Source organism: Artemia sp. Qi Xiang Cuo, chromosome 6, assembly GCF_049724085.1.
Source record: "Artemia sp. Qi Xiang Cuo chromosome 6, ASM4972408v1, whole genome shotgun sequence".
Classification (NCBI taxonomy): Eukaryota; Metazoa; Arthropoda; class Branchiopoda; order Anostraca; family Artemiidae; genus Artemia; species Artemia sp. Qi Xiang Cuo.
In genome coordinates this window covers 35,630,826-35,643,536 of record NC_142799.1, presented here as the reverse complement: position 1 = coordinate 35,643,536, position 12,711 = coordinate 35,630,826, and the positions used below count along the sequence as shown (strand labels likewise).

The 12,711-nt window shown below is 35.8% G+C and overlaps 1 protein-coding gene across 1 annotated transcript in view; it reads right to left on the bottom strand.

The window, feature by feature from the left end:
- The window catches only part of LOC148951168 (uncharacterized), a 102,300-nt gene that overhangs the window by 56,404 nt on the left and 33,185 nt on the right, over nt 1-12,711 (bottom strand). The window contains exon 7 of the mRNA XM_089091011.1: nt 221-304. Coding sequence (XP_088947137.1) covers nt 221-304 — 84 coding nt within the window. The remainder of the gene's footprint in view (nt 1-220; nt 305-12,711) is intronic.

The window sequence follows — 12,711 nt, the reverse complement described above, 5'->3', positions numbered from 1 at the left end:
AAATGGTCTGGATTGAACAAAACATTAAAAGCGTTGAGCAAAAAAAGACTGAAATCGCTGGGGAGCTGAGGGATCTGCAGGATGAACTCTCTCATATTGATTCGTCAACAGTATTTAGATACAGTGATCCAACTCCAACAACAGTATTTAGATACAGTGATCGAACAAAAAATTAAAAGCGTTCTGGTGAGTAGTAAGAGTTTCATTGGCTGGCTCAGACGCTCTTCAGGTTTCTTCTCCACAGCTTCTGCAGTTGTTTCCATAGTGTCTTCTCCTTGGGGCTCAGGCTCCTCTTCAATGTAATCTGAAAAAAAATAAGCGAGTTTATAATAGGTAGCAAAAAACTTACAACTACAAAATAATTTCTTATACCGCACTCCCCTTCTACCCCTGATTAAAAGAAAATAAAGTAAAAACATACCATTTATTAATTTAGGTCGTTTGAGTTATTGAATGCCTCAGATTACCCATATACAAGTATTTTATCTTGACAAACCATTCTGAATGAATTCTAAACCCGCAAATTTGAGCCAGAAGTCATTGGAAATAAATTATTGTCATTACCTTCATCTTATTACAGCCTATAGCTGCCAATACAACCCGTTACATCGTCGCTGTTATGCCCAAAGACCGCATCTGACATATTCAAACTTAAGAAATTGTTCCAAAAACTGTCTGCTGAGCTGCTCTCAAAAGTAGGTGCAGTAAGTAAAAAAATTATTAAGTAGTACAGCATTGAATTATTACAGTCCTTACCAGTGGTGCTGGTTTCCGTTTCATGTCCCATCAGCCAAGAACTGTAATGGGGGTTGGGGGTCTGCCATCTTGTGCTTTCGCACACCCTTCCTGTTTACTTTCCCATAGATTTCTCTAGGTACCCATTTAGAGGTGGGTTGACACTGTCTGAGCTTACAGAGTCACACCACTGACCTCCATCCCAAACCAAATAACCAGTAACACCAGGAACCGAAGCCCCACCCTTCGGAAAGAGGATTCCAATTCTATTGCGTTGTCCACTCGACTAGTACAGCTAGGTTAAGTAGGGCAATGCTTGTTTAATCAAACCTTGGTCATCTTAATCTGTATTACTCTGCAGATCCTACCAATGATGTCGGCTTAGCAAGTTTTGGCAATTACCTTGGTGGGAAAACACTAAATGGTTCCATTGCAACTGAACCACTGTGTACCTGAACCCCAAGCAACTGAGCCACCGTGCAGCTGACCCACCATGCAACTGAACCACCGTGCAACTGAACCCTCGTAAAGTCATAATATAATAGACTGTCAAAATGATTAATCAAAAAAGCTCTATCTTGTTGTCACAAAAACAAAGAAAATTGTATGTCACCAACTCTTAAAACCAGATTTATTGCTTGTTTTTTATGACTGTTAATGGTGGTTCCCTTCACCCCATTACTTTCTACGGGTCCATGCATTCCCCCCTTCTCCCATGGAAAAACCCTCCCCTGGAAAATACCCTCTCGCGGAAATATGATTTTCCAAATTCAAATATTTTATTTGGGTTCTGTTATTTTTTGATTTAGCTGATAAATGCTAAGAAAATTAGAAAAGAGGCATTTATGAGTAAGTCCTGCCCCCCCCCCCCACTCGGTACAAAAATGTTCTTCTTCGTGGAAAGTTCTCCAGACCCCCACCCTTCAGAAAACTCCCAAACGAAAAATGTCCATATGTTTCCTAATAAAAAACACTATCTGTAAGCAATGGACAAATTGCAAAACTAAAAATGTACTTAAACTTCTGCAATGGGGGTCTGATTGCTTAGGGAGAGAAGTAGATGCCAAAAGGGAGCATTTTAATGCCAGAAAACATCCCAACTCTCATTGAGCCTTCAGATAAATACTGAATTAACTCTATGGGAGAGAGGAGGAGGGTGGAGGTAGAAATTAGTTATAATCTCCAGGCAGTTCTAGTCTTTTCTTAAAGTCGAAAGTGATTGGATACCAACCACAAGGGGCATTTTTCGGGGGGATATTTTTCAAGGGGGAGTATTTTCCAGGGCGGACGGAGTATTTTCCGCGAAGTGGTATTTCCTGGAGGTATTTACACCAAAGGGTGGGGGGGGGTTGCCCTTCAATCACTTTTGACCTTTAAAAGCGACCCACTAAAACTTTCAATTTCCAATCGAACAATAAAACGTGATTCATAAACATGATTAACAAAAACCACACTCGGGACAAGTGCAGCAGGTTATTGCAACTTACCAATTATTGAAATTTAAGGATTTTAAATTGCTAAGTTTTGCTACAAAAAGCTCCCGATCTTTTTGGCGGCAACTATGCTAATAAGCCTTAAATACGTTTCATATTTGTCGACAAGTTTGCTACTTTTTTCATCTGATTAATATCAACTGCCGTATAGGGAGATCTCTATACGCATTTAGCACTTTCTTGTCTGGTATCTCCACGAAAGAGGAGATTACACTTGGTATTTACGTGAATATTTTATTGTTTAGCATTTTTATTCAGAAAAAGATGATTCAAACCTAAAGGTAAGACATTAATCTGCTACATTTCTAAAACATTTTAAGCCTTAGAATAGAAACAAATCTAAAAAAATACAGCTTGACCCCCAATTTTTGTATCTCCACTTCGCTTTTGGTCTCTGATCCCCCTATTCACCGGGAGGGACCCCAAATTTGAAATCAAGTCCACAAGGTGGCACTTGCCAAGCGTAGCAAAAGTACCGCAGGGGGTGTGGCAAGTGTTGCACAGACTGTCCCACGCGTAGCAGAACTGTGCGGCACATTTAGCCCTTCAAGACGTACATCAGGTGGTGGAAAGTGGGCAACCCCATGCTATTAATACATTATGTGTTTTAAACTTCTATGATTGTGTTTTAATAGCTTCGAGCCTTCGACTGTGTTTGAATACCAATGTAGTAACCCCAGTTTTTATACCATTCCCGGCAGAATTTTTTCTCGTATTCCCTAATTATTTTCTTCTAACCCAGATTATACCAATTCTGCAATACTTCCAATTCTCCAGAAAAATCTCAAAGGGAGTTTCGGCAATGGTAACGAGATCGCGTCTTCACCTGGAGTCGAGTATCTCGTTAACAAAACAGCAATCACACTGGATTATTTGAGCCGTCCCAGTCGCATGTAGATTTCGCATTCACCAGGGAATAAACACCACAAGGATACACACTAAGACTTCGTTTCAGAACCCTTGCATAATACGAGTAGTTGAATTAGCTACTAGTTATGTATTCTTAACATAAATAATTATCAAAATTCGTAGTTTTTTTCATCGAGCATTACTGCATATACAACTTCAAATACCGTATTACAAAATTCGTCAGTTATCTGGGTAAAAACTTTGAATATAACTTTGAACTTAGAAGCTTAACTTTTTCATAATGCCCTTTGCCTATATCTGTTTTGTAACCTTTAAAACAGTTGAAATGGGCGACTTTGATATTGATTGTTTTTTTTGCTCTTTTAGATTCTTAAAAAGAATTCTTGTATTAAAAATTGGTTTTCAATTACAATTTTAAAAAAAAATGCACTTCAAAGTTTTTTGGCTTCTTTATAGAATATGTCATGTAGGCTAAGGCTGAACTGCTGCTTTTGTATTGCTTTTGGCTGCTCTTTTGGATATCATTCGTTTTTTTCCTTTAGGGATTCATTCCAAATTATAAATTGATAAATACCTAATATCAGTCAGATTATAAACTGCATCTAAAAGGAGTAAATTTATGAAATTGAAAAATACATGATGAACACTTCACATGAGAACACTTCAATCACAATGAAACAAAAAACACTTAATGGTTTATTCGGTATGAAGAAATATTAAGTGCCAGCTATTTTCTTAGGTAAAAAATGAAAAGCTCATCCGTTCTAAATGAAATTAAATGAAATAATATGCAGACTGAAGTAGCTCCAGGAAGATGTTGAGATTTTCATCCTAGTTCGTCACTTTTAATCCAAGCAAAATGTTATCAATTATTGAGTGTAAGCTTTGATTTCCAAATGCTCACAAAAATTACCAAATTTAAGAAAGTCGCAACAATAAGTCACCTGTGGTCAAAATACTCAAAGACTCCTCTTAGATTCCCACCCAGGCTCAAAGCTTCTGCTATGGTCATTTCCATGGAAATCTCCAAAGAGTTTCTTTTAAAATAGCTTTCAAGCGTAGTTAGGGGTATTTAGCCTTTTTTGCTTCTCTTCAAACCTTTGAAAAAGTGTTATAATATTCCAAATGTTACATTTGTTATATTTGTGTATATTTCTGACAATCATTTGTGGGGTGATCGAATTTTTTCAACAACTGTAGATAAGCAAGAACGTTGCAACATCTAGTACCCAGAGGTCATAAGACTGTCGAAGACTCCTCCTTGAACCTCCCAAATTGAAGGCTTTTATTATGACCTGACCTTTTGATGCAAATTGGGTACTGGACCAAGGACGCCATTACCATTCGAGCGCAGTGTTAGGTGAGGATGTTGGTGTCGCTTTCTTTACACCATTTCGTTCTAATATAAATGTGTCTAGTATTTATAAATGAATCTTATCAAAGTAAACCGGTTTCATCAATAAGAAAAAAACAGGTTGGACGCATATATCCCTTTCCCCTTGGACGGTAAAACCATGCAAGTGCTGCATCAAGTATAACTCACGAAAATCTTTTTAATTTTTGTCAACTTTTAAACTTTTTAGCATCCCTGCTTTCAATAAAAAAAAAATCAAGGTACTATCACTTAAATATAAGAAATCCCTATCCCCCCCTATGGATACCATCTTGATAGGACACCGTCTCTGCTTTAAATAAATTTTTTTTTAACTTATTGGCACCCCTGCTTTCCAAAAAAAAATCGAGGTATTATCATTTAAATATGATAGCTCACCCCCCCCCCCCTCTGGATACCACCTTCGTAAAATGCCCTCTGCTTTAAATAAAAAAAAAAATACATTTTTGGGATCCCTGCTTTCAAAAATTTTTTTTCGAGATATTATCATTTAAATGTAATACCCCCTACCCCCCCCCCCTCTGGTACCACTTTGATAGGATACCGTCTCAGCTTTCATTAGAAAAATAAGTTACTTAATAATTAACTAGGTCACTATATGGTTCAAACAAACACGCAAAATAACGTTAAACAGCTTAGTGTTCCTTGAAAAAAATGAGGGTATGAGTAAAGTGTTACAGAAAAAAACAAAATGTCAAAATTTTTAATATATAAATCAAATTATTGGAAAACTCAGTCATAGATTCGCCGTGGCATTCAATGAGATCCAAAGAATCTAATTAAAATGGAGCACACACAAAAGCCAAATTAGGCCAGTAGCCTATGAGAAATCGCAAAATATCCAAGACAATGAACAAGTCTTAATGGAGAGCCCTGGGAATATCAAAATATTTCAATGGTTTCCCAGGGAATATGATATCATTTTCTTCTGTCTCCACTTTAAATGAAAAAAATAATTATCCTTTTTGCAACCCTGCTTTCAGTAAAAAAAAAGTTCTTCTCACTTCAAAATGATTGCCCCCTATCCCCCCCCTATTGGGACTAATTTACAATTTATTTATGAGTCATATTTTTGTGGGTAGCTTCCGAACAATTGAGTATTAAACAATCAGGCGTTAAAAAATTTTTTTTTAAAAATAAATAAAATATTATCTAAAAACAGCAAAAAAAAAAAAAAAAAAATATGCAGAATTAAAATTAAGCTGTATATAAAATATGACTTCTATTAGTTTAAAAAACCAAATGATGACTAAAGCTGTAGAGTAGTGAATTAGTTCTATAGTTATGTTCAACTTGAAAATAAAATTCTTGACTACGAACGATGTTAGAAATAGCGATTGGGAAACTACATTCAAAATGATTTAAACATATTTCATAAAGACGATAGTGTTTTTTGTCAACATATGAAAACTGTGTATATTGCAATATTTGCAATTGCATATTGCATCTGTCTGGTTTTTATGCAAAGTAACAAAAGAGATGAAAATTAAAGAACAAGAGAGTAGTGAAGAATTATGTTATGCAAAGTAATATTAGCAGGGAAAGTCACTGGTAATAAAACCCGAGAGGTATCAACATGATTGCTGGATAGTTGGGAATTCGGGGAATCAAATTTTTTTTCCGGTTTACGCTTAGATTTTCGGGGAAATACCCAAAAATTTGGGGATAGTGCAAGCCCTGTTTGATTTCTAATCAGGAAAATCGAAATGCTAAACCACAAGAGAAGGAAAAGCTCCGACTTTGCGGTTGACGCAATAAAGAATTGCTACAAAATTAATTTGAAGTCGACCGAACGCCGCTGCCTCTGCCGGCGTGCCGGCGGTGTTACGACACTTCGGCGGTGTTTGACCCGGCCTCTCGTTGGCGGCGTTCGGTCGATCCGCCGGCGCGGCGCCGGGGTCTATATATAAGCATGAGTATACAATGCAGTCTAACTGGTACATTGACTTACCACGGACAGTTAGCTATTAATATGAACGATACATGAGTTACCAGACTATTTTTTTGAGGCAACACCCATTTTTTAGGGCCAATAAGAGAGAACGGAGGCTACTCCATATACGATGACTTGATTAGTAATTGGATTCGAATAAAAGGAGTGATTTTCATTGCAATTCATATCAGTAAGAGAATTGAATTCAGAGAGAATAGTTTATTTGAGAGGATATTAGTAGAGAAAATGAGTGGAGCATTTACACTATTGGAGGTTGATGGCGGAGCAGGTGGCAGCAGCAATGATACGTGAGTACCCAACATGGCTGTGGAAATAACACGAGGATGTAGACTAAGCCTTGAATGGGACGATATGTATGCTAGATATGTAATATCATTGAGCAAATTTAAAATGGAGGAGCAATTATGCTTAGCTGCGAAACTGAACATTGTACATATAAATAGACTTCAGTATGCATTAGATGCAGTAGTGAAATATATGCATGAAAACAAATTGAATTAGGGATTATTTTTGTTGTACTTATGTTCAATAAAACTGTTTCTAAATCAAAGATATTTTTCTTTCTATAGTCGGCTAGCGTGTATTTTTTTAGAGTAGAAAAAAATTCTGGTTAGTCTGAAGTTGGTTGTGTGAGTGTTGGGACTCTAAAAAATGGATAGATTTGAGAAAGAGCGAATCATGGGGAATCTTGTGTTTATCGAAAAACTTTTGATTCTAGATGATGATTTTCTAGAGTTATTTATTCCAAGAAAGATATTTTCTCAGGAAATACTTGTCGATATAAGGAAAACTTAGTCCCCGTCTTCAGACTATTGCATGAAGCTTTTACATCGTGGTCTAAAGGCATATGCACATTTTATTGACATATTAATCACGACACAGCAAACTGATATTGTGGATATGCTTTTAAACACTAACTTAGAAGTTTAGGACTTTTTTCTCATGAGAAAGATGGAGTTCATGGATGATTTACTCCTCTCTCTCTATCCCACTCAATTTGTTGATACTAGCTCAGTTTCATTGTGGAATTGAGAGTGTCAACAAATGAAAAAAAAAATGTTACATACATGTCCGATATTCATGTAAACACTGGGAAGCTGGTCATCATGTGAGACTTGTACAATGATTGATGAGTATGATGAAAAGTGCAGATTATGCAACCCGTGTAAATTGCATAGAGGATATGCTGTAGAAATTAAAGGTTGTAATTCCTGTCTTGAAGAGGTGGGTGACTCTCATCCCAGAGGGCACCTATGCTCGAATTGCCACTATGATAAATGTAATCAGTGGAAGAATACATATCCTGGTATGATTGGAAAGAATCTTAAGCGTGATTTTAGTTTATTGCTAAGAGAATGGTATCGTCGTGGCTTTAGATTGTTCTGGGAGGAGGAACCGGGTCAGTAATTCAATTGTTGGAACAACAAAAGAATTTGGTTTCTACGTCATCGTTGTGAAGACAATGGCTAATATGATTATAAGACCACTGATTTTTATTTGGCTGTGACGGAATGTGATTCGCCACTTGAGGACACTGTTTGTGACTTTGCTTCAAATAACCCAATTGAAACCTGTGAATTCTACAAAATGAATGAAAATAGTATCATTGCCTATACAAAGAGATATGATAAGAGTGAAGTTACACTCTATTGTATAAAATGTGACCCTGACATTGCAGCACATCAGCATCAGTATACTGTGAATTCAGATAATCTACATACAATAGTTGTTATCGACGCGGCACTTTCCAATCGAGAGTGATAAACAACCGCGATTCTTTCAGTCGAAGCAACTTATAATATACGCTATTAAACCGTACCTACTGGCACCAGACTTGCCCCCTCCCCCCTAACACGTCCAACATAAAGGATTAAAGTTGTACTCATTCTCTTCAAAGGGCGCCGGACAGGTCCCTCATCTTTATTTTTTTTCACTACCTCCTCTTCCCAGAAGGAGGTAATTTGCATATCAGCTATCTTCCTTGGACGTGGCGCCATTTCTTAGTTTCCTTTAAAATCAAATCTCACCTCCCTATTACAACCATGGTAAGCACAGAACAGAACATCAGATGTTGACAAAGCCAGCATTTGAAGGATAAGCTGCTGATGCAAGACCATACGTTCGTTTGTTTTTGGATGGCGAGAGGGTGGCGTGTCACATGGAGAAGATAGTCTTCAAAGCAGTAAATCCTGCGACCACCAAAAAAGTATGGGAAATTATCTACAGGAATTTGAAAACTCCCAAAAGTAAGAGAGAGAGAGAGAGAGAGAGCTTGCGTAACTATCTGGCCCAGACCATAAACATGCAAGTGAGAAGTCAATTTCTCTTTCACTTGGTTTTAATGAAATACTCTTTAGCAACCTACTTGACAAATAAAAAGAAATTAATTTAAGAATAAACATTCATATCCTCTTTAAAATATAAGACTTTTTTCTCCTTTCTCAGTGTTTCTGTATTAAGAATGCACATGATGTAAATTCTTTCGATCTCGCCACCAAGCGCGTTATTTGCTGTGAAAGTAATTTTTTTTTTAACTTTTATTCTAAATTCATTATTATTTATCAGAAAATTTTGATTTTCGTTAGAAAAAAAAACTATTATCCCGTGGGTTCAAACTGTTACTTACTATTCAATGGTTCGGTATTCTTGACCTTATTTTATTTCTTCTTCAGCTCTTTTTCTTTTTCTTTCATTTGATGTGATTCTTGCTCAATATCAGCAATGCTCTTCCTTAAATCTTCAATTTCCTGCTGGGCAAATATTTGCCCGTCACTGAATAAGGAACCATAAAAAATTCCCCAAGGGACTGAAATACAATTAAGAAAAACAGAATCAAAATGAAATACCAAGTAAACTAATCTGTGCTAGTTATCCTTTTTGTTTGTTTATTTTTGTTTTGTTTTTCGTTTTTTTAGGAGACACAACTTTTGCATACGTGTAAACCAAGGGTAGATAAAACGATGTTTACCAAATTAATGAATTTTTGCCTAATTTGTAGAAGTGACGAAGAGCCAAAAACAACAAATATTACACTTTGTGAACTTAAAAAAATTAAGTTAGTTTTCAAACAATCCACGTTCGGGGAAAAACTAATAAATCTATCATTAACCATCATTTGAGAAAAAAAAACTGTTTTGTGTTATTCAATCATAGAAGAAATATACAGACTAATTACTATTCAATTTAAGATTACTTTGACACTGTAAGCTTACTATTATTTGAAAAAAAAAACGACTTCTGTTATTTAATCTATGAAGAAACTTCTTAAAGAAGAAGCAAGACTTCATATTTGCATTAATTGGCAAAAATCACCTTAAAGTATACCCAGTACCGTCAATTTACGAAAATACCAGTAAGGAATGGCAATATTTAAAAAAAAAAAAAAAAAAAAAAAAAAAAAAAACAATTTTATGGGAATGACGTCACATTCATATGCACTTAAAGAGCAGAAAAGATACAATATTGGACGTCACACATTGTATATAAGGTGTTATCATAAAGAGAGAAAAACGAGCAAAAATGGAGGCTAAAAATTATGAACTGCTTAAGGTGTTATATTCAGACAATATTTTTCTTTAGTATAAATATGTTCAGGGGATGGCCCGGATAAAGATAATAGCGTTTTAAGCTTTCTTTAGATGTATGCACGAAAAATTTCGAACGATAAAATTTAAATATCACGGGGGGATCAGGATTTTAGAAATGCCTAAGTGTATGACCCAAAGCGGTTGGGAACCACTGGTCTAAGGGATTGCAAAGGGAGATTCACTCTTTGGTGGGCTTTTTTTGCTGAAAACTGAACTTGAAGCATTAAGTTTATTGACACATAAATTAGTTTAATTTTGCTTTGTACTGATAGAATTCTATAATACAGAATAAATCCATAAATCCATATAAAAAAAGAGGGGAAAGGTTGAAAATAAAACTTTATGCCTTGTCGAGTATGAATCTGAAATTAGGGGGGTTTGAAATTAGGGTTAGGGAGTTTGAACCTCCCCCCCTGAAATGTTTGTTTCATTCGTAAAAAAGAAACGAAAATGGATATCACTGATTTTGTGTGCGTTTTTTAGTTTTTTTTGTGTGTGACCACCCCCCCCCCCCACCCAAAAAAAAAAATTCTTAGAGTAAACCCTCCTCCGAAAAAAATCCTGGGTACTGCCTTGGTGGTAAGGGAAGGGGGGTGGGTGTAATGTTAAAACGAAAACTTAAAAAGTTTAAACCTTTTCTCCATATTTTCGTCAATTAAATTTCCCTTGAATACAAACATTACCTCACGCTTATGACCAATTTTAAATTAATCATGGTTCCTGCCTTTGGGTTTAACTAAGTAAATACCGAACAATACCGTATAATAACCAAATATAAAAAAAAAGTGTTTTGAAAAAAATATCATATGAAGGAAGAGTCACCTTTTATGCTCTATGGGAATTTTCCCACAAAAATAGCGTCATTAGGATTTCCATAACCGAGAGCTCCATTTATGAGAATCACAGCCCCCCTTCTTGAATAGCAAGAAAAATCATTTTTTTGTATTGGAAGCAGTGATGCGTCTCCTTTTTATAGATAGATAGATAGATAGATAAATCGTGTATTTCAAAAAGCCCAAGATCCATATACACACAAAAAATATGAAAATAGAAAAATTACAACAGAGCAAATTACAAACACACATTAACATGAATACATAGCAAAAAATACCTTCTGGTAAAATACAAAAAAAAAAGTAACTTTAATTCCATATAATTAATAATAATTAATTGTAAAAACATTTCCTTCTTTTTAATCCCTTCTCTATGTACGCACCAATACGAAATATTGTGGTTGGATTACTACTTTGTAATATATTTGGAAGCAGCAAAACAATCCCATGTAAGTAATTTTCCCTTAAATCAGAGAGCACCGGGCACTTTCGGAGAAAATGGTCCAAATCTTCGTCCTCATCCCTACAAAGAGGACACACATACCGACCATCAGGATGTACTATCCCTCTGTCGAACACCATTTGCCTGCTCTGGATTGGAAGGCAATTCGCCATAAGCTGAATCCATCGACATAAAATCATAGCCGGTAAATTAAATTTAAAATAAAGTTCTTCTCCAAAATTAGGTTTAAGCCTGATTATAATGATTCAATGTTGTAGAATTTAAAAACAGCCTTTGCTAATACTGAATTTACTGACCCTCTAAGATAAATCGTACCTGGCTTACTAAATTTGTTGCTAGATCACGGGAACCAAGACCGTCATTTCATAAGTAAGCCATTCCCACACTTTCTAGTAATGACCTTATTTGGGATGGCCACGACCTTTTCGAATCATAGCTCAACATCTGATAATAAGCAGCACTTACTAGTCTGTCTTCATTGCACCTAATGATCTTCAACCAAAATCTAAGCATCAAAATAGACCTACGTAGTTTTAACAAAAACAGGCCCATATCACCTTTCAGAACCTGTGAATGAGTTGTCTGATGTAATCCAAATAGTCTTTTATAATACTGGAGCTGGAGGGACTCCAACTTCTGTGCCGCTTTTCCACCCCAAATCTCCGCTCCATACTCTAATACTGGTAAAATTTTTGTATTAAATATTCTTTTGTGCATTTTTAGGTTTTTAATTCCCATTATCGTCGGATTTCTAAAAATTGCAGACATGGCCACTTTACCTCTATTAATTACTTCATCAACATGACTCTTTAAACTTCCATTTTCCGATAAAACAAATCCTAAATATTTTATTCCTTTACTTACTTTAAGTTCCTCATTATTAAATTAAAATTTATAATTATCTTCGCCACTTGTTTTCCTTTTTTTAAAAATAGCAACTTCACTCTTTTCAACATTCAGCCTTAGTTTTTTCATCTGCAAATAATCATCTATAAGACTCAAAAGCGTCTGCAGATCTTGCTGTGTGCTAGCCACCAAGGCAATATCATCTGCAAATAATAGTAGTGATAGTTTATGGGTCCCTAGACTAACATTCGGAGCCCATCTATTCTCTAGATAATCAACAACATCATTTATAAAAATGTTAAACAAATTAGGAGAAAGAGTGCTGCCTTGTTTTACACCCAGCTTAATATTAAAAAACCTAGAAAACCTGTTACCAACTAACACGATTCCACTCACACAAATATACATACTCACTATCAACCTCACAAACAAATGAGGAAGGCAAATTCTAACCAGGGCATCCTTTAATAGCTCTCTGTCAACACTGTCGAACGCCTTGAGGAGGTCCAGAAATCCCACATAAAGACAAGTTTTTCC